This window comes from Lytechinus variegatus, chromosome 11 (genome assembly GCF_018143015.1).
Source record: "Lytechinus variegatus isolate NC3 chromosome 11, Lvar_3.0, whole genome shotgun sequence".
Taxonomy (NCBI): Eukaryota; Metazoa; Echinodermata; class Echinoidea; order Temnopleuroida; family Toxopneustidae; genus Lytechinus; species Lytechinus variegatus.
The window spans coordinates 25,944,096-25,965,073 of record NC_054750.1 but is presented as its reverse complement, the minus strand read 5'-3'; the positions used below and the strand labels follow the sequence as shown (position 1 = coordinate 25,965,073).

At 35.1% G+C, this 20,978-nt stretch overlaps 1 protein-coding gene across 1 annotated transcript in view; it reads left to right on the top strand.

The window, feature by feature from the left end:
- Positions 1-327: 327 nt before the first annotated feature.
- LOC121424370 (VWFA and cache domain-containing protein 1-like) overlaps positions 328-20,978 on the top strand; it is a 37,130-nt gene continuing 16,479 nt past the window's right edge. The window contains exons 1-12 of the mRNA XM_041620031.1: positions 328-429; positions 2,249-2,397; positions 3,154-3,260; positions 9,894-10,038; positions 13,218-13,362; positions 13,747-13,882; positions 16,983-17,072; positions 17,976-18,110; positions 18,457-18,563; positions 18,855-18,990; positions 19,792-19,941; positions 20,586-20,709. Coding sequence (XP_041475965.1) covers positions 2,255-2,397; positions 3,154-3,260; positions 9,894-10,038; positions 13,218-13,362; positions 13,747-13,882; positions 16,983-17,072; positions 17,976-18,110; positions 18,457-18,563; positions 18,855-18,990; positions 19,792-19,941; positions 20,586-20,709 — 1,418 coding nt within the window. The 5' untranslated portion in view covers positions 328-429; positions 2,249-2,254. The remainder of the gene's footprint in view (positions 430-2,248; positions 2,398-3,153; positions 3,261-9,893; positions 10,039-13,217; positions 13,363-13,746; positions 13,883-16,982; positions 17,073-17,975; positions 18,111-18,456; positions 18,564-18,854; positions 18,991-19,791; positions 19,942-20,585; positions 20,710-20,978) is intronic.

Here is a 20,978-nt window from a genome sequence, read left to right as displayed (position 1 = left end):
CCTTTTGGGTGGCCTTATGGAAAATCTTCATTTTGTTGTTTTGTCTGATGTGCGTTGCAATATTTTGTTTTAGTAGTTTCAGGTATGAATGTTGAAGTCCATGTATTTTTGTTAGTATATTAATTATTATACTCCCTGTATATATTTTTGTTTTCATTTCATTGGATCATGGGTTGAGTGCCATTTATGTATTTAATTGTGTTCATCAAAACTTTTATCCACTGGTTCAAAAATGCATCACATATACCTTGTTCAATTTCAAAGATTGAATAAGTCAGGAAAACCAAACAATTTATGTGAAGGAGATTAGATATAAATTGTTTACAATTTGTTTTGTCTCATTTTTATTTCTTCAAACAGAAATTGTTGGACTCTCAAAATTACCAACAAGCTGAGCAGACATCTAGTGATGATTATCAAGTTCAAAGGGTAAGTTGATATGAGTAGTCATTTATCAAATTATTCCTTCTATCTTCCTTCGTCTGTGATGGAGAGAGAGAAAAAAAAGAACAAAAGGATTGCATGGCACATTTACTTTATGTCTGAGGAATAGTAGTAGTAGTAGTGTTAGTAGAAGAAGAAGTATTAGTAGTAGTAGTCGTCATCGTTGTGGTCGTTGTCGTAGTAGTAGGTGTATAGTAGCAGTAGCAGCAGCAGCAGCAGTAGTAGTAGTAGTAGTAGTAGTAGTAGAAGTAGTAGTATGTAGTAGTAGTATTAGTAGTAGTAGTATATGTAGTAGGAGTAGTAGTAGTACATGTAGTAGTAGTAGTCGTCGTCGTCGTCGTCGTAGTAGTAGTAGTAGTAGTAGTAGTAGCAGTAGCAGCAGCAGTAGCAGTAGCAGTAGTAGTAGTAGTAGTAGTAGAATTAGAAGTAGGGGAGTAGTAATAAATAAAGAAGTTGTGGGAGAAGTAGAAAGAAGAACATTAAAGGAAGATGAGATTGTCTGATGATTTGAAAGTAATGATATAGGGAACAGGATGATAATCAGGAGGTCCTTGTAGTAGTGTAGTAAAAAGGACATTAATCGCATGTGCCCTCATCCTGGCTATCACCCTTACGCCCTTCTGTCTCTCAGATAGACCTGTTATGTCAATGACTTGGTGAGTGTATGATGTCAATAGGATGCATTAGATGATAGACAGAAGATGGTAGAGATGAGAGGATAGACTATTAGCGAGGAGGCTTGAATGCTTCCGAGGGTTATTAGGCTCGCATGTCAGAATAGATATCTACTTTATGGTGATAGTCGTTTCCCACTAATAACATTGTGCAGGGGCCCCGGTTTCATGAAGGACTTGCAACTGTTGTAACTTTGCCATAATGGCAACTACCAAGGTAACAGGGGTCAGCAGCCAATCAGAATCAAGGTTACCATGGTAGTTGCCATAATGGCAATGTTACAACAGTTGCAAGTCCTTTATGAAACGGGGGCCCCTGATCTTGGAGATTTAGGCCTGTCTGTTGAGATTGTACATACTATTGCATGTCTTCTGAGATCTGTTTGCTATAATGCACTTAGTTAATGGCATTACAAGGTTTGATTCATTCTGCGGTAGGAAGGAAAGACATCGTTATGAGGACAGAGGACATATGATTCTCTGACAGTTACAATCAGATGTGGGAAGTAGTCCTGAAGTAATCAGTGTCGTCATATTAACATTCTGAAAATCAAGTGCTCTTAACAAAAGTACAAGAAAAACCAGTGTTGCAAAATTACTCCTAAGACATAATAATAAGTGGATTACCTTTTAGGGGGAAGATTCTGGTACACAATAAAACTAATTCTGGATTTTTTTTTGTTCTGTATTTCTTCTCAATTGTAATTAATGTCAAATAGGTTGTGCCATGTTCTTCTGGTCACAGCTTCTCTGTACCTTTAAAGCAAGAATTTCCACATTATTTGTAATTGATGATAATTATAATGATGATGATGATGATGATGGTAATGATGATGATGATGATGATGATGGTGATGATGATGATAATGATGATGAGGATGATGATGATGAGGATGATGATGAATGATGATAGTAATGATAATGATGATGAAAGTGATAATAATGATGATAGTGGTGATGGTGGTAGTGGTAATAATGATGAGATGATGATGATAGTGATGATGATAATGAGAAATTATGATAACCATGATAGTATCATGTTCATGTATATAAGACCTCTTAATTATTCTCAACCCCACTGTTATTCCAAGTTCTACATTATTTGTTCTTTTTTATCTTTCTCTTCCTAGATATCAATGAAGATCAGATTAAAATTTAGGAAATTTCAGAATGTCCTCAATACAAATCGTCGCACCATAGAATCCTTGTACAGACAGCACAGGACATCTTCTATTTCATCCAGTGTAGATTGCTGTACGCTGTCAAAGTCTAAGCAAAGGTAAGCAGTTGGTGAAGACATTCTGTTTACAGCTTTAAAGTCAAAACGTTTAAATGGCGTTCAAACAAACTGTTATTAAGCATTAACATATTCCTATTTTGACAACTGTATGACCATTTGAAAAAACTTCCTCAAAAGTTGTTGATACTTCACATTTCACATCTTTACATCCATGAAATGGCCATTTACTTTCCATATTTCTTTGGCGTTGTTTTGATTTGGCTGGAAACTATCAAGAAAATTTTGAATATTCCCTGCTTTTTCAGTTGATGTCATGCCAGATCTACTTACATGAAAGTCTGGATGTGGGACATCAATTATGTAGTCCCACATGTTTTACTATCTTATTTTCTGTATCTTGATGCGTCATTGTATTTTTCATCAAATCAAATTCGAATCCTTGATCGTTGATTGTTGCTTGTCAGTAATGTCTCATACTATCCAATTGGAGGGGAACATTGTATTTATTAGTTTATCTGACAGTTTTCTGGTAACAGTCAAATTTCTGTGCTTCTCCACTAATCAGAATGAAGAAAAGTGATCAGGGGTCCGTAACACAAAGCTTAGCAATGATCATAGATTTTTTTCAACAATTGATTTATACATTGACTAAAATGTACAATCGATCGTGAAAATCAAGCATACAATTAATCGCTAACCATTATGTTACGGGACCCAGATCAGAAAACTTATGTTGATGAAATGCTTGCAAGTTTTGTATTATGATTGTTGAAATTTGATTGTGACTTCTTTCAGGTACAACTCAAATTTTGGTGCGAATATCTCCCGAGATACTGCCTGTGAAATCTCCTGTCTATCGACTCCCCCCGGGGCTTTCATACCTACAAAGAACCTAACACAAGGTAATTATCTCATCGTATTACATATATTATGTACTCCATGTAGCGTGATCATCAAGGTCTTTCAAGGATATATGCAGTAGGCACCATCCCACTCCCTGGGGAATATTGCAAGGGGAAAATTACAGATATCATGCGCTGTCCCTGAGGGGAATATTACAGATGTAATGTTGTCTAATTATCAGTCTTTCAAGCATGTATGAAGTATGCACCATCCCACACCCTAGGGAATATTAAATAAATCATGTAGTATGTACCATTTCACTCCCTGGGGAAAACAATAGATACCATAAAGTCTGATCAGTAGAGTCTGTCAAGTATGCATGAAGTGTTGAACATCCCACTCCCTGGGGAATATTACAGACACATGTATGTAGTCTGATCATCAGTCATGCAACCATACATGAAGTGTGCACTGTTTCACTCCCTGAGGAATATTTATACAGATATGTAGTTATATTCATACAGATATTTAGTCTGATCATCAGTCATTCAAGCACACATAAGTATGCACCATCCCCAACATTAGGGAAATACTACATACATGTATATCACGTATCATGTTCACCATAGTCTTTAAAGTATATATGAAGTATGCACCTTCCCACGCCCTGGGGAATATTTTATTTACCATATATTTCACATTCAGATATTTCTGCTATGATTAGGAAATTTTGCACGGATTCAATAATAGCATATCTATAAAATTTAAGGGCATTATCTATGCATTTCACATTTTGTTGATTTGATAAAATTCTACTTGTTTTATTTCTACATCCTATAACATACAAAGTTTAACTCTGTACTAGGTCAACATTTTGCTGGAAATATGAGTGAATACGAAATAACAACTTTCCCTGTGCGACGCATTTGTTGGTTTTCCAAACATCAAATGGTGCATATTTCGTGCATGCTTGACTGACTAGTATAATTCAAAATAATGATCATGGTTCTGTCTCTTTAACTTTCAATCTGTTTTTGCTAGAAACTATCACAACATACACTCTAGCAAGATACAACATCCGAACACACCACAAGATACAATATCCTTGCACACATTTGCCACCATGAAGTAATCTTGTCATGAAAAGCTGTCCGCCATATTGTGTCTGAGGGTAATAAATGTTACCTCATTGGGTGGAGGCCCATTCATTTTGATTTCCAAAATGACAAACAGAAAGGAACTCACTCCCTTGCCTGCAGTCTGGATGAATGGCTTTGAAAAACCACAAAGACTTTTATGTTCCTGTTTATCCCTCAACCATTCAAAATTGTTACTTTTATATTTTGGTTTTATCTCAATTTTCTCGTAACCACGTAAAGTGCATTAATCAAATAAACAGTGTGTAATCACCTAGAATTAAGGGGATATTTGATGGTGATTTTCATATTTGTGGAATTAAAATTTCATTTTACAGGCCTATTATCTTACTTTTTGTTAGCGAATATCATTCAGACAAATCCAATGAATAAACTCCACTCTAACTTGCTTTGAAAAATAATCCAGATAGGCTATGGGTAGTGAATTGGTCAAACTGTAGATTCAGATTTGAATGTTTAAGATTTGAATTCATATTATTTGAAAAACTCTAAATCCTCAGATTGACTGGTCACTATCGACAGCAGATTTTGATTGATTTAAAATCAATTTTAGAGTGTTTTACCAAGGGGTGATGAGTCACAAGACAAGTCTAGTTTCTTTGAAAATTATATATCCTGGGCCGATTTTGTTTTCTTACATGTAGGCATACGCTCTTGGAAAGATAAAGATTTTATTTTTGAAAATGCAGCAATACGAGATGAATGGATTCCCACGCCATGAAAATCAAGAATTAAAGGGGAAGTTCATGCTGACGATAAGTTGGTTGAATAAAAGCAAAAAAAAATGAAGAAAAATATTGGTTGAAAGATGGATGAAAATCCATCAAAGAATAGAGATTTAATATGGATTTTTAGTTTTCAATTTGTGACATCATATGCAAGGAGCTACCCCTTATATCATGAAATATAAACTTAATTTTTTTGTGTAGAACGTGATGATTAGAAAATATTTTCTCAAAGAATGGCTATGAAATGGTGTTACTGATGTTATATCCCCCACACAAATAAAATTTCTTTCAATTATTTTTGGAAAATATGGCATTTTGGGGGAATTTATACCACAAAACAGTGGAGGTGTTGCCCGTCTGTGATGCCACATAATCAAAATTTAAGCAATTCATAATGGTAAATTGCCAATTCGTCTACTGCCAACTCGTCCATTCACCACATGGTCTGTTTTCATATAGTTTAATCAAAATCTAAAGGGGAATGAAACCTTTGGAACAAATAGGCTTGTGTAGAAACAGAAAAATGAAAGAATAAGAATAAAGAAAGTTTGAGAGAAATCAGACAAATAGTGAGAAAGTTATGGGCATTTGAATATTTCAATCACTAATGCTATGGAGATCCTCACATTGGCAATGCGACAAGGATGTGTGATGTCACTGATGAACAACTTTCCCTTTGATGGACTATAAAATACCCTCAAAATGTCTTTTTTTGCCTTTTCTTATGATGATACAAACTCTTTATCCATGATGTATTCTTAAAAAATATGTATTACATACCCTCATGTAGAAAGAACAGTATGATTTATGGATCGATGTGATAAAAGAGGCAATTCAAGTGAAATATATACTAAAGTAATGGGGAGAGTTGTTCACAAGTGACATCACACATCTTTGTCGCATTGCCAATTTGCTATCTCCATAGCATTAGTGATCGCAATATTCAAATGCTCATAACTTTCTCATTATTTGTCCGATTTTTCTCAAACTTTCGTTGATCTGTTTCTTTGATTTTTCTGTTTTCACACAAGCTATCTTGTTCCAATGGTTTCATTCTCCAAATTTAAGCAATTCATAATGGTAAATTGCCAATTCGTCTACTGCCAACTCGTCCACTCACCACATGGTCTGCTTTTCATATAGTTTAGTGCCATTCCATCAACATTTCGTCTAACAACCATTTGGTCCAATAAACATTTGGTCCAATAACCATTTGGTCCAATCATCATTTTGTCTAATCACCATTTCGTCTCATAACCAGTTGGTCTAATATCTATTTCATTTTCATTCATTCATTTTGCACAATCAACACTTACCTAGTCCAATTAGACAAAATGATGTATGGACTAAACAGCTATTGGACCAACTGGTTATTAACCAAAATGATGAGTGGATGGATTGGCAATTAGATGACGTGGATAGTGGACGAACCGATGGCAGACCAAATGATAGTAGACGAGTTGGCAATTGGACGAATTGGCAATAGACAAATTTGAAATAAAGCTTCATAACTACATTATTCTATAATAGATTTTCATAAAAAATCTTCACCAGTATCTTGTTTTCTGCCTTTTTTAAAACCAACGTTAATTATCAGGTTTAACTTCTCCTTTAAAGCCGATCAAATCTGCCCTTTATCTAATTCTTCCTGAATTGCTTTTTAAGAAGCTGTGTTGAAGAAGCTAGGTTAAAGAAGTGGACTTGGCAGTATACATGTAGTTCAAGAGATAGGAAGAAGGGTATACTCTTGTAGTATAAAGGGGAAGCTTTATTTATCTTGCCGAAAGGGAAAGGACGTTCATTCTTGACATCTTACTCCCAGTATTGGTTATTCATGAGAGGCCTTTACAGCGATAGGGGGGTCGCTGTATCTAGGCAGTTGAGATGAAATCTTCTTCATTGACGGAGGTATCTATAGGTCGATATCTTGTTCTGTAGGCCCCTCTTCATCAACCCAAGTTCGCAAACTAGCACCATGTTTTTTTGTTGTTGCACAAACAGATTCTTTAAATGGAGTTACCAACTTGAACTGATTTTCAGTATTTAGTACGGGAAAATTCGAAGAATACTAACAGTTTCATGCAAAAATACTAATTTCTAAAGTTTCAGTGCTATGTGTTCTGCAATATTTCTTTGATAATACTAATTTTAAATTTTAAACATACTGAAATGCTCTTGTTAATCAGGGAATAAATTTCCTGGTACTGTATCGCAATTTGCTCCACATTTTTGAAAGACTGCTATGCATAAAATCTTTTGTATTTTACATAGGACTGTACATTACTTAGTTGAGAGCTTTCCTCTTTTGACCAAAAATGCTATTCAAATTTGTAAAGCAAAATTATTCACTTTTGAGTTTGGCAGCCATGTTTAAATACCAAAGAGCTTCATATACTATTTATTACTCAAAGAATATTCCTTGTCAGTATGTAATTCTGATGTTAAAAAAAGCCATTTCTCAAGCAACAAAGTATGCAAGAGGTTTGCCAACAAAATTGATGTAATTTCTAGTACATTACCATTTTTTTTGTTGTGTAGAAAAGGAAACAAAAAGAACATCCATACATGTAGATTGACAAATGCACTGTATTTCCAGAATAAACGACACTTAGTTTAACTTGTAGAAAACACATAACAATCAGCCATCATTTTTATCAAATTTTATCCATTCAATAAATATCACTCATGTATTGGTGGATTGCTCTCTATTGAATGTGATGTGTGGATAGATTTGTGCTATTCAAGCGTAATTAATTGAAATGGCATGAGAGTAATGATTTTAAGATAAGTGAGGTCTTGTATTTGTATTGTGTAAAGGCAGCGATCAATATGATTTGAGAATGCAGATATGAACAGAAAAATCAATTAATTCAATAATCCTCTTATTGACAACATATATTGCTCACTCCAAAGTGACATATATGTATATATATTGTCTCCTTTTCATTTTGTACATGTTTCAGAAGTATTGGCGTACTATTTGCCTTTGAAGTAGCAGATAGGATCCATTCAATGTGTATGTGAATAATGAAATGCTAAAGACATGTTTTTTAAAGTGGAATATTGTTGAAGAAAGTGTCAATGATTGTTATGTATTTCATAAACAACATCTCTGAAAAACCGCCATTGGCTGATCAAGGGTCCTTTTATACATGTACCAAGATTGAATGAAATTAATCAAATCAAATCAATGATTTTGATTAAGTACATGTAAATCAAATTAAATGTTGTCATGACAAATCACTGGCAGATCCTGTTAAAACAGAAATGTCCCCCCCTTTTGATATTGAAGATCTTTTTTTTCGGGGGGGGGGGGGCTTGTCCAATTTTTCCTCCGAAAAATGTGCCCCCCCCCCTTTTGGAAAATGTGGGATCCGCCCCAGTGACAAATTAATGTAAACCATTTACATCCATCCAATATACTCTTGTATGTTTGCTGATAGATACATTTTGTTTGCAAGTATTTGTAGTTTGTAAATATTTAACCATGAATGATAAAATAATAGTCAAATCTCCTATTCAAACAACATTCCATTTTTATTGCACTGCTAATCTTCACTTTAAAATACAACCCTTCACCCAATTATGGACCCTCTTTGTATACCAAATACCCACAATCCTCGGCTGGGGTGTGAAAATATTGGTTTGTTTGAAAGGCAGCAGGATGATTGATGCATAGACACAGAGTAACAGTGACCATGTGATATACAGCATGTCAGTGTAAATAAACATATATCTCATACATCATGTTTAAATTGGGTGATACAGTCTTCATGCTTCGGGTATTACTGTCATTGTTTTTAGTTTTGAACCACATATTGTACAGGGTATGATGGTAACATTGACTTGGTAAACTTATCAATGTGAAGTTTTCATATAATTGATCGAAGTTCAAATTAATCATCCCTTTACAGTCCATGTAAGACCATATTAAAAGTCAACTGGTTCCAAACAATATGATACAGTGGTGTTCAAATGTTAGTGCACCCAAACAGAAAATGAACATATTTCAAGTGTTCAAGTTCTTCCATGTTTAAGATATTTAAGTGTGAAGTTAGGTGATACAATATTACATTCAATGAAGTTTGTTTCTCTGGGCTCGCCGAACATTGAAATGTTGTTGTCTACATTCAACACTCAGCATGAAAGAGTGCATGTGGTGAAGTTCACTATTAAACATTTGAGCACAATTGTAGCTAAACGATTATTAATTCACATTTTTTTAGCATTACATAGATAAATACAATAACTGGTGATAATCAAGGGGGAACAGTGGGATGCGTCCACTCCCCCTTTTAATTTTTGCATTTTGTACAGTCTGGAGCCTATGGGAGAGGGTTGTTTTGCCCCCTTTGAATCGATCCCAAATCTCACAAAATCACTGCCTACATGTATGATTACAATATTTTCCTATTGACTTGAATTTGTTTTATAAAGAGTGTAATGTATGTTACGGAAAATCTCAACAGAAACCACAACATATTTCTTGATCCTAGGATCTTAATCTTATTTTCATTAATTCCTATTATTATGTTCAGTGTGGAGAACATACATGTAAGAAAATTGCTTGCATTTCGTGCAATGACCTTTGATATCATATTTAATTTTGTTTTTTGACAAAAGATATATATCTTATTATTAATTTAAGTGAAGCCATTTTTCGTCAAGTTGGTAACGTTCATCTTCATCACAATTATTTAGCCTGTTTTCTGTTGGTTTGTATTCTGTTTTGAAGAAGTCTAGATACTAGTAAGTGTGTGAATGTGCTATTGACCCTTTGTTTTTGTATGATTTATCCACTCCAAAGCCTTCAAGCGTCAGCTGCTCAGCAACCCGACCCTCAAATGGCAGTATTTCAGTTCGGAGGCCGGCATCCACGCCATCTTCCCCGCTACACCGTACCTGGAAACGCACAAGTACGCCGATCAGTGCACGGTAGATGTCCGCAGCAAGTAAGTGACATGTAACGCGAGAATGGGGGTATCCTGGAGGGTGGAGGGCATCAAGATGGACAGGATACTCTTAACTTTGAAGAGGAACGGGGTGGAAGATGAGGATAGCGAGAGATTGGGGGGCAAGAGAGGGGAAGAAGGGAGGCAAAGAGAAATAATCTGTTTTGGAGAGAAGGGGAGAGGGAGAAAGGGGATGGTGAAAATAGAAAACATATATGTGAAAAACTTCTCATTATTTTTGTCAGGAACATTAAAAAAAGTTATTTACATTTTTCTTTTCATTTGAGAATTCTCAAAAGGGGTTGAGGAGTTGAGAATAAGATAAAGCAAGTTGAAAGATGGTTAGATGGTTGGATGGATGGATATATAGCTAGTTACATGTAGCTGTGTAGAAAGAAAGAGGGAATAGAAAGTTATCATGTGGAGAAAGAGATACAGACAGACCGACAAGCATTTAAAGTGAGAAAAAAAATAAATCAGGGAAATTGCTAAATGACAGACTGAGAGAATAGTTGATAAATGATAACAGGACAGACTTGTATAAACAAATAAAAAAGAGAAGGGAAAGCTTTTGTAGGAAGGAGCGAGACAGAGTGATATAAGGTGACAGTAATGGATGTATAGGTGTATTCCTATCTCGGTTAGATATGAAAACACTAGTCTAAACTTTTGTTAGGAACATTGAAATAAAGAAAAAAAATCTTTGATTTTTCATTTACATTTTTCAGTCAATTACTCGTTTAATGTGAGAATCCCCAAGGGAGGGGGAGGGGGTGGGGCGTAATTGAGAAAGATCAATCAAAGAAAATTGATACAGTGTGACCACTTTGAAACTTCTTGAAAATCGAAAATAATTAAAAGTCCTACCAACAAATTATTGAAACAATTGATGTTTAAATCTCCCATGAGCCTCAAATCAAAGTGGTACACTCTCACCAGTCTCTGTACAATGCATGCTCATTAAATATTCATCACAGGTGTATCGCACCTCCGCCCCCGTACATGTCACCATCGCCGCCGTACCGGTGATAGAAAGGTTTGCTAGGTACAAGAAAAGCCCTGTTTACGCTTGAGGAGCAGCATTCCTGATGTAGTATCCTGTCGTACCTGATGGTTTTTCCAGGCCCCCTGACGTTTTTTGCTAATTTGAGGATCATTCGCTCTGTGCCCTGCCAGAGCTCTTGATGCAGGGCTTAGAGTAACGTTCCCACTGCCGACAGTATAGTTGGTTCTTGTTTTTAAGAGTGTGAATGATGTCTCATATTGAGATGCTGTCTTTTTTTTGTATGATTACATTTAAAAGGTGGGTTTAATCATTTTGCAGAAATGGCTTGCAGTTGGTTTTAGGATTATGGATTACTTAATCAGCGATCAAAAATAGCTTCTAAATCATTCGAAAATAAAAAAGACCTATAGGCTATAGTTGGTTTGTGGATCAAAAATGAATCTGCAATTGATTTGAGGGCCTGGAATGACTTAAATTCATTTGGGGATTTAAGAAATGAGTTGCAAATGATTTAAGAATGAAAAATATCAACTATAATTGATTTGGGGATAAAAAAATACCTGCAATAGATTTGAGTGAAAAAAAAGACCTATTGATTTGAGGATCAGAAATGACCTGCATTACATGTAGATTTGAATCTATAAGAATAATAACAATTGTGGTAAAAAACAACCTGCAATTGATTTGAGTTAATGCAAGACTTAATTAATTTTGGGTCCAGAAATTATTTGCAATTGATTTGGGGATAAAAATGACTTATTATTGATTTGGGAATGTAAAAAAAAAAAGCAATTCATTTGAGGACAAGAATAACATGCAATTGATTTGTGGGATCAGAAATGACTTGCATGTGATTCAGATATCAAAACTGACCTGCGAATGATTTGAGAATCAGAAATGACTTGCAATCAATGCAATCAATTGAAAGTGTGTTTTGCTGCCCCCCTAGAGTCCTGTCAGTGTGAAGTGAGTCTGATGTTGAGCTAATCAAGCTGAGTAGCAGCAGACTGTGTTTCACATCACCCACTCACACGCAAACAAGAAATGGGACAGGGTAATATAGGATACATGGCTGATAGGCTTAGAGACGTGTATCAGTACTTAGTTTGAGAGATGAAGGCAAAGCCTCGTATTCTGAAGTCAGGTTTAACTTAGACTATGATCTGCGCTACATGTAAATTATTGGGAGCCAAAAACTCAAAATTCTGCTTATATTTTGTATTTTTGATATTTACTGTTTTGTTTCCCTTTGCTTTCACAATGAAGAAAATATTTCAGTTATCACTCTGTGACACTTATCAATGATATGATTGTCATAATAGTTAATAAATTGATCATGTGCTAATAGAGATTTGTGACCCGATTGGCCCCCATAGTTACTACAACTTTAAACCAGGGTTTAATTGAGTTCAGAATATGGGCCTTTGAGTAGCTTAGAGATACAAGGCAGATATACTACTACTACTACTACTACTACTACTAATGTGACTTGTAAAGCACCAAATCCTCTCTGTAGACTGCTCAGGGCTCATAAAGAAATTAAGAAGTAAAGAAAGAAAGGTTTTAACTAAGAACATTTTTCAAAGACTCAACAGAGATACAATTTTTGATGTCTTCAGAAAGTCTGTTCCATAGTATGGGGCATGCATGAGTAAAGGATCCCCCCTCCTAGATAGATGGCTCAAAGGATCAACTACTTTTTTCAATACACTTGTAAAAACACGTGAAAATTACCATTTTGATTGTATTTTCCTATTAATGCTTGCAAATCCAAAGAAATGGAGAAATTTACTTTCTGCAAATCCAAAGAAATAGAGAAATTTTACTTTCAAGTACGTACATGTACCAATTTCCGGCAAATAAGTATTTGCTTACTATTTTTTTCACTTCATTATTTCAGATATGATTTATATTGAAAATAAATAAATGATCCTTTTAAAAAAGAATAATCACATCACTGAGCACTATTAGTCAATCCTTTTTTTTAATTACATAATGCAAGACATTTTGCATGGATTGTGCGAGAAAATAGAATATAAATACAGACACACTAAAAATGAAATCAGTAAATGCAAAAACAGACTGAAGAGGGAAGGTGATTTATTTTGAAACTTCTTCTTAATTTGATGTATTCGATTCATTTGATAATTTATTTAATTATCATTTCTTGCAGGAACCTGTATGCGTCAACTGTTAGACCAGAGTCTATTAATGTCGTAATCATCTTAGATCACGGTTCATCTATCAGTCCTGTATCGCTTGACATAGCACAGAAAGCTGCCAAGACTGCCCTTGGAGCACTCTCACGGAAAGATAAGGTAAGAATTTTTCTCCAAGTCAGTTCATTTCCAGTTTATTTATGAAAGACAAGGTAAAATAGTCTGGAGACTGACACGTAGTTTCCAGAGGACAGAAAAATCCACGAAATAGATAAATACTTGCAAATTAATAAAATAAAATCATATAAGAGCAATAAAAATTATGAAAAAAAAATATTGCCCGTCAAGTTTATATACCAAAATTCACCCCAAAAATAAAGTTATCCATTTAACATCTGGGTGGAGAGTGGCAAAGTTTGGACTGACGCCTTGCCAGAGGGTACTAGTTCATGGTGGGATTCGAACACAAGACCAACTGATATGAAGTTGGTTAAAGAAGATGTTTGCTGTCGGTATTGATAATATCATCTTTCTCTCATAAAGGTTGGTGTCCTGAGCATGGGCTCTGAAGTTACAATCAGCCAACCGGGGAGTTGCTATGACGACATACTGGCTCCGGCCTCGGCGGAAGTCAAAGAGCATCTGATCAAGTTTATTAATGGCATCAAGGCTATAAATGGTAAGTGGTTTATGCTTTGCTTCGTTGGCTTTTCCCCAGTCTACCAACACTTCTGTATGACTTGTGTATTTCATTTCCACTTTCATATTCTTTCCTAAGGTGAGGGGCTTAGACTGTTTTCCCTAAGAGAGGATTTGGCTCATAAACTTGATTGATTTTTACTCATATCGAAATTTGGTGTGCCCTATTTCATTTATTTTGCCCCTCTTTTGTTAAACATACCCTTGTCTTTTTGAGTTTCTGTAGAAGATTAGTGTATCTAATTTTGCTTGCCACTGTACATGGTCATGTGCATGTTTGAATTTAGTTGAATTGATAAAGGTATAAAACGAAGTGGCTGTATAACTGTTTTGTATTATATTTATATTTTCATGCTCTCTTTTTCTTCCTCTTTTTGGGGTGTTATTCCCCATCAATATATATTTCTCTTTCCCAAATTTTGTAGGTGTCATCTTTGCATCTTTCTACATCATTTTCTCATTTTCTTTCATGCTGTCTTTTTATTCAATACACTGTTTGTAATGTTCACATACACTTGCGTTGTATGATGGCAAATATTTGCCTTCTGTTATTTTCTTGTTTGCAGAAATGGTGATACATTGTGTTCCAAATCGCCTTTGAAATGTTGAAACTTTTTATCTTATTTGCTAGGGATTTGTAGGGTACTGCATTTCCATTCACGCACACAGTTCTGTGCATTATCTGTATAATCGGTATTATCTATTCATCAATTGTGATTTTTTTTTTTGCAAATGAACTTGCTCTAAGTGTTTTACATGAGTATAATTTCTGAGTGTTTCATTTTGAAAATTAAATTTTTGACTTCTTCTATATCAAATGGAAGGAAATGAATGATTCTCATCTTATATGGAAATTTCTTTGGCATATTCTTAGTAACTCATTTTATCAAACTTTTCTCTACATATGAATAAAACAATTGCAATAGTTTATAACACATTTGTATCTTAATAATGGTGGCAGTTTTCCTGTGAGGCCCTGAAATAGTAAAAACCCTTTTGCATCAAAACATCTCAATTTATTCTGGACAACCCTCAATAAAAAATGTCTGCATCATGACCATGTTTTATTTAACTGCATGTTGAACATTTCCTTTTGGCTCATGTCATTTCCTTAAATTGGCCAGGCTCCTTGTTTCTCAGCCTCTATTTATACAGAACTCACATACAACTCGAGGTTATTTTGAGAGTGAATTTGTTTCATTTCGCGAAAATGAGCACAGCGCAAGAATATGGCAAGATCCCTTCATTTGGATCTAACCAGTGAATTATATTCCTCGAACCATATAGGCATATGAAACAGTAGAAGATACAGTGATTTTGTTTTTAATTTGCTTTAAGTATGTAGAATATTGCATAGTATGCTAACAAACAAAGCAATATTAAAAGATTATGAATCACTTAGATTCAACTAGTTTCTCCCAATATCTTCCCATCTCATTCTAAAAATGTACATATAGCCCTGCTCCTTGCTTGTCTATCCTCTCATCCTCTCTCTCCACCCTTTTTCGTTCCCTGCTTCGAACCCAATTTCCTCCCAAGCCCTCTCTTCCCTGGTTTAATATAGGAATTAATCAGTACATGTATAGTATTTGATAAAAAATGGGCCAAGATTTCTAAAGTATACATCAATTTAAAAAGATTAAAGTTTAAACTCAAACTTCAATAAATCAATTTATAGCCTTATGGGCTTGCCTCATGCTGTTTGTATTCAACTGAATTTGATACTCCTTTCATAAACCTATCCTCCAATTAGCCGCCTAAGAGTAATGCGGATAATTCAATAAAAATTGCGTTCACAAACTCCGAAAATAAGCCGCATTATTTTTACGAGTGCCCGTCCTGAAAAAGGCGGATAATCGTCATGACAACTGGACACGCCTCCTCCGATGCTGTTGTGTTGGAAAAGGGTGACCTTGTGACCGCACCATGGCAATTATCCGCATTATTTGGAAATGCGTTCATAAACTCAAAATCTTGTCCCGATGCTGCTATTATGCGGATAATAGCAGCATCAAAATAATGAGGATAACTCTTGTCCTCCTCCAATTTTACGACCAAATTATGCTGCTATTAGCCGCATAATTGGGTTTATGAAAGGGGTATTAAACATAGCTTTTAAAAGAAGCCTTACCTGAATTGAAAGATTCTGTAATTCCCTCAAGCATCTTATAATCTCTGACCATGACATGCCCACAAAGGCTGTACATATCAGTATTTCATTTTGAGTAAGTTTTCTATCTTTTTAATTGATATTTGATTTAATATTCATTAGAAATGTTGAAGGTATGTTTTATTTAGATTCTTTCACATGATAATATAACCTTTGAAATATTCAACTCCTTGATATGTTCACTCGTGGGTGATTTTGGTATGACGCATCATTTGAAATCAATGTCATGAGGCCTTCTCCATCTACTGAACCATGTGAGCTAATCACTTAGAGTTACCGGGAGGGGGGAGGAACATAACTATCATGAGGGTTGTCTTTTAAATAATGCAACTCATTTTTAATATAGATGCCTTTCCCATTTTGTTTTTATGTATCCTTGAAGTTATTAAAAATGGTAGAAAGAAAATAGTGATCTTTTGGCGTATTGTTATTATTTTTTGTGGAGCTCTAAGAATCCAATCATCCAATTAATGTGATATTTATATGTCACAATTGGCTTTCCATAGTTAAACCACCACTTTAGACCAGAGTTTAATTCAAACCCAACTTAAGAATACAGACCATAGATCTATATCATCGAAGTAAATAAATGTTTCTGCTCCAGTTATTCAGCATTTTGGATTTATACATATGCGAATGTATTATTTCAATTTTATTTATTTATTTACCACTTCTGGGATGGAACACCCTATCAGCAAATGCTGTTTTTCGTAGGGGTCCATACACAAATACAAAAAGGTACAATATACACACATGGTAATAACAAAGGCACTAAATCATGTGACATAAATCATAAAAACATACAATACTGGTAAAAGAAACAAAACACAATATGATAATAAAAGCAAAATATGATTAAGTTGTGATTTAAGTTATGATTTGTCTTTCTATTTTTTTTGTCTCTCTTTAGGTCCTTCCAATCACACCTCAGCTCTTAGGATAGCATTTGATCTGATACAAAGAACAACATCTCCTGTACCGGTCAATGAATCTAAACCAGGTTAGTTAACCCATAATCTCAGTCACTGGTTATAGATGGGGGGACGGGGTCATGGTTCCCCCTGCCCCCCCCAAAAAAAAAAAAGAAAGAACGATACATGATAGTAATTATGATAATATATTAATAGTCCGTTTTATATAATGTTGAGTGCATGTACAATGAAACCTAAAGTGCTTTACAGATATGTAATCACCCCAGTCATAAATTTTTTTAAATAACTGGGTCTGGAGTAAAGTCTGCACGTTATACCCATGTTTATTTCAGGGTTGCAGCTTTGAACAAAATCAACAAAATATCCCTTCAATTTTTTAATACGTGTGGGAAAAGTCATTAATTAGTGATAAATTTTGTACATAAAGGGTATTTGCGATAGGGTTTTGCCTGAGGAAATGAGATTAATAACATTTTCTGTGATATATATATACTGTGTTATTCCGAAAAGAATCTGCATCCAACCCCTTTACATGGGACCTTCAGAAAATAATTTGTTTCTGTTTCCTAATTAAAATGAAAAAATTGTAATGCTCTCAATTTATTATGGCTTGAGCATTTCATGAAGTGAAGTAAGAATGGAGAAAATAGGTGTCTGGTATACAAGTAGCGTAATCAGTTCATGTAGGCTCAGTGGTAGAGAGCCTGCCTCGTGAACAGGAGGTCATGGGTTCAATACTCGGCCGAACCATATACCAAAGATTTCAGAAAATTGAACCTTTTGCCTTCTTGATAGGTGCTCAGCATTTAGATTGGAGAAAGGTAATAATGATATGTTATGCAAGGCCCACAGGTAGAGCAGATTCCTAACTGAAATGGCTACCTAGGGTAAATAAAAAGTTATTTTTTATTGTTATTATTACTTGATAATTGATGAATTTTCTTATTTCTCTCTTTCCTTTCTTATCATAGACTCAGTAATCCTGTACATTAGTACTGGCCATGCTAGCAATCAGGAGGAGGTGAAAACAGCCATTAATATCGCCATCTCAGAGAACAGGAGACTCAATAACAGAGTGGCCATCATGACATATGCCTTGGTAGAAGGTAAGAATCATTCCAGGGGTGGTTTCATAAAAGCGATTTATATGTTATGCATGATTTTCTGGATGACTGGTGATGCTTTTGTGTTCTAAATGAGATACAGTGTAGTCCAGTTTTTCTGGTTTTAATCAAACTTTGACAAACATCATAATCTTTGCATCTGTGCTTGTGAAAGGAGAAGTCAACCCCAACAAAAATTTGATTTGAATAAAAAAGGGAAACCAATCCAATACGACACTGAAAATTCTCTAATAATTTGATAAAAATAATAACATTTTTGAAGTTTGCTTGTTTTTCACAAAGCTGTTAATGCACAATACAATGATATGCAAATTTCTTTCTTGCACAGAGGGTCGAACTGGTTTGGAAGAGCTAGCCTTCTTACGTGACCTAGCTGAGCAAGACAACGGAACCTACAGAGCTGTGTCTAGTGACTCTGATCTCCCACCTGTTCAGGTAAGCAAACTAGGGAATCATTGGGTTTACTGAGGGGATTCTATGACATTTGTTTCAGCGACAATTGCTCCGCTCTAAATTCCACGCATTAATAAAATGACCAACATCAACAACCCTGGATCTAAGCCTGTACCCTACCCTAAACGTAGCATATGTATATTGCAACTCTAACCCTATATCGTACACAAAATAAAGCCTTTGACTTGTGATGAGTGTAACTATCATAGTTTGTAAGATCAGTCTGGATCTACTTTTGTACTAACATTTATTTGAATGATTCTTACATTTCAGATTGGTATGATGACGGTCCTGAACCAGCTGAGCCACCTAGCGTCTACTGTCGGTAGATTCTATACAGTATTACCTGAGGAAGCTTCTCAAGCGCCGGTATCATTCTCTCTACCTTATATGGATTCCACAGGAACAGGTGAGGCCATCTCTCAACACATCTAACTCATAAATATCATGATCTTGTGAAAAATGCAAGGATTCATCATTTACAAGACGAGTGTATCGTAAAAATATTAAGATGAATAGGGAAATTTTAAGGTGAGAAGGGTCAAATTAAGATTTTTCCCTAAAAAATTAGGCTAGTTTAGAGGCTTAGGTTAGATCTTTGAATAGTGGCATGGTGGTGCTGAGGAAATTTATGTACATGTAGGCCATCTTCAAAAGACTTCAATCATTATTTTCATCACCTTTAACAACTACATGTGGAGCGTTGTGGCCCATTGGATTAGTCTCCAGACTCTGAAACAGAGGGTCGTGGGTTCGAATCCCAACCATGGCGTAATTTCCTTCAGCAAGAAATTGATCCACAATGTGCTGCACTCAACCCAGGTGAGGTAAATGGGTACCTGGCAGGAATTTACTCCTTGAAACGCAGCGCGCGTAACAGCTGCACTGCTAAAGCCAGGGTAATTATGCTGCATACTGTAGAGCGCTTAGAGACTTCTGACAAAGTAAGTATTAAGCGCTATGTAAGCAAGTATAATTATTATTATTATTACATTCCAGCTTGCAAAAATAGTTCATGGTTGTGTGATATATTGTACCACATGAACTTCATCAATTAGATAATGCATTTCTTTTTGAGAGCTTATAACCCTCAATTTTATCCCTTGAATATCATTCCATTGTCCTAGCTTATACTGATTTCTTATTTTCTTCTCTATTACATTTCAATCTCATTTAGATTTGTGATATATTTTCTTCTGTTTTCATTTAGGATTGATAATGAGTCTGACCAGACCATGTTATGCCAATGATCAGGTACTGGGTATTGTTGGTCTGGATATCAACATGGCAGACGTCCTAGAAGATGTGACATACTTTGAAGAGGGAGATCGCTCTTATGCCTTCCTGATAGACCATAATGGTAAGATTCGATCATATGCATTCCTTATAGACTTTAACGGTAAGATTCAATCATATGCATTCCTTATAGACCATAATGGTAAGAATCGATCCTATGTAATCCTTATGGACCGTAACGGTAAGATTCGATCATATGCATTCCTTATATTCCATAATGGTAAGAATGGATCTTATACAATCCTCATGGACCATATCGGTGACAATCAATCACATTTATTCCTTTGTAGACTATAATGACATGGATTGCTCTTATGTATTCCTTTGTAGACCAAAATGATACAAATCACTCTTATGTAGAACATAACGGTAAGAATTAATCATGCATTCCTTATAGACCATAATGGTAAAGATCACTAAAACACCTTTCAGTTGTTTCTGATCAAAATTTTCCAGAAAACAAAGTGGAATATATGTCATAAGTTGCAAATTACAAGGCTTGTGGTTTTAGAGGGGGAGAGAGAAAACTAGCCCTTTATGTCAGCAAGTTTTCAAAAAAACATATTTGTGATTTTGCCAAATTTAGAAATATGCTTTTCATAATTTATATCACGAGATGTTGATTATAATATCTGTAAAATGGCCATGCATTTGTATGTTTATACAGGAATTTAGAATGTTAACACTTTGTTTCCCTTTTTCTTGCAGGTCTTGCCGTCATGCATCCGTCACTACCAAAGCCCTCTCTTGTCACGGAACAACCAATCTTTACCAGCATCAAACATTTTGAACAGTCCGTTGGGTTTGACAAGCTCCAAGAAGTCATGCTCAGGTGAGAAGCTCCTCTTAATTGTCATTTATACATTGAAAATTTACCAAAATCTTGCATGTTACATGTATATACTTTATATTCATTCATGTACCAGTGCAGTATGAATGACAAAATGGATGATTATGAGCATAAATGTCATCATTATTGAGATAAGGATGAGAGGTGTTGATTATACCAACTGATGATGATAATGGTGGTGATATTTTCTATGAGTAGATGAAAATAGTTGAATATTGTACAACACCTACTTAGCTTGTTTTCTTTTTCTT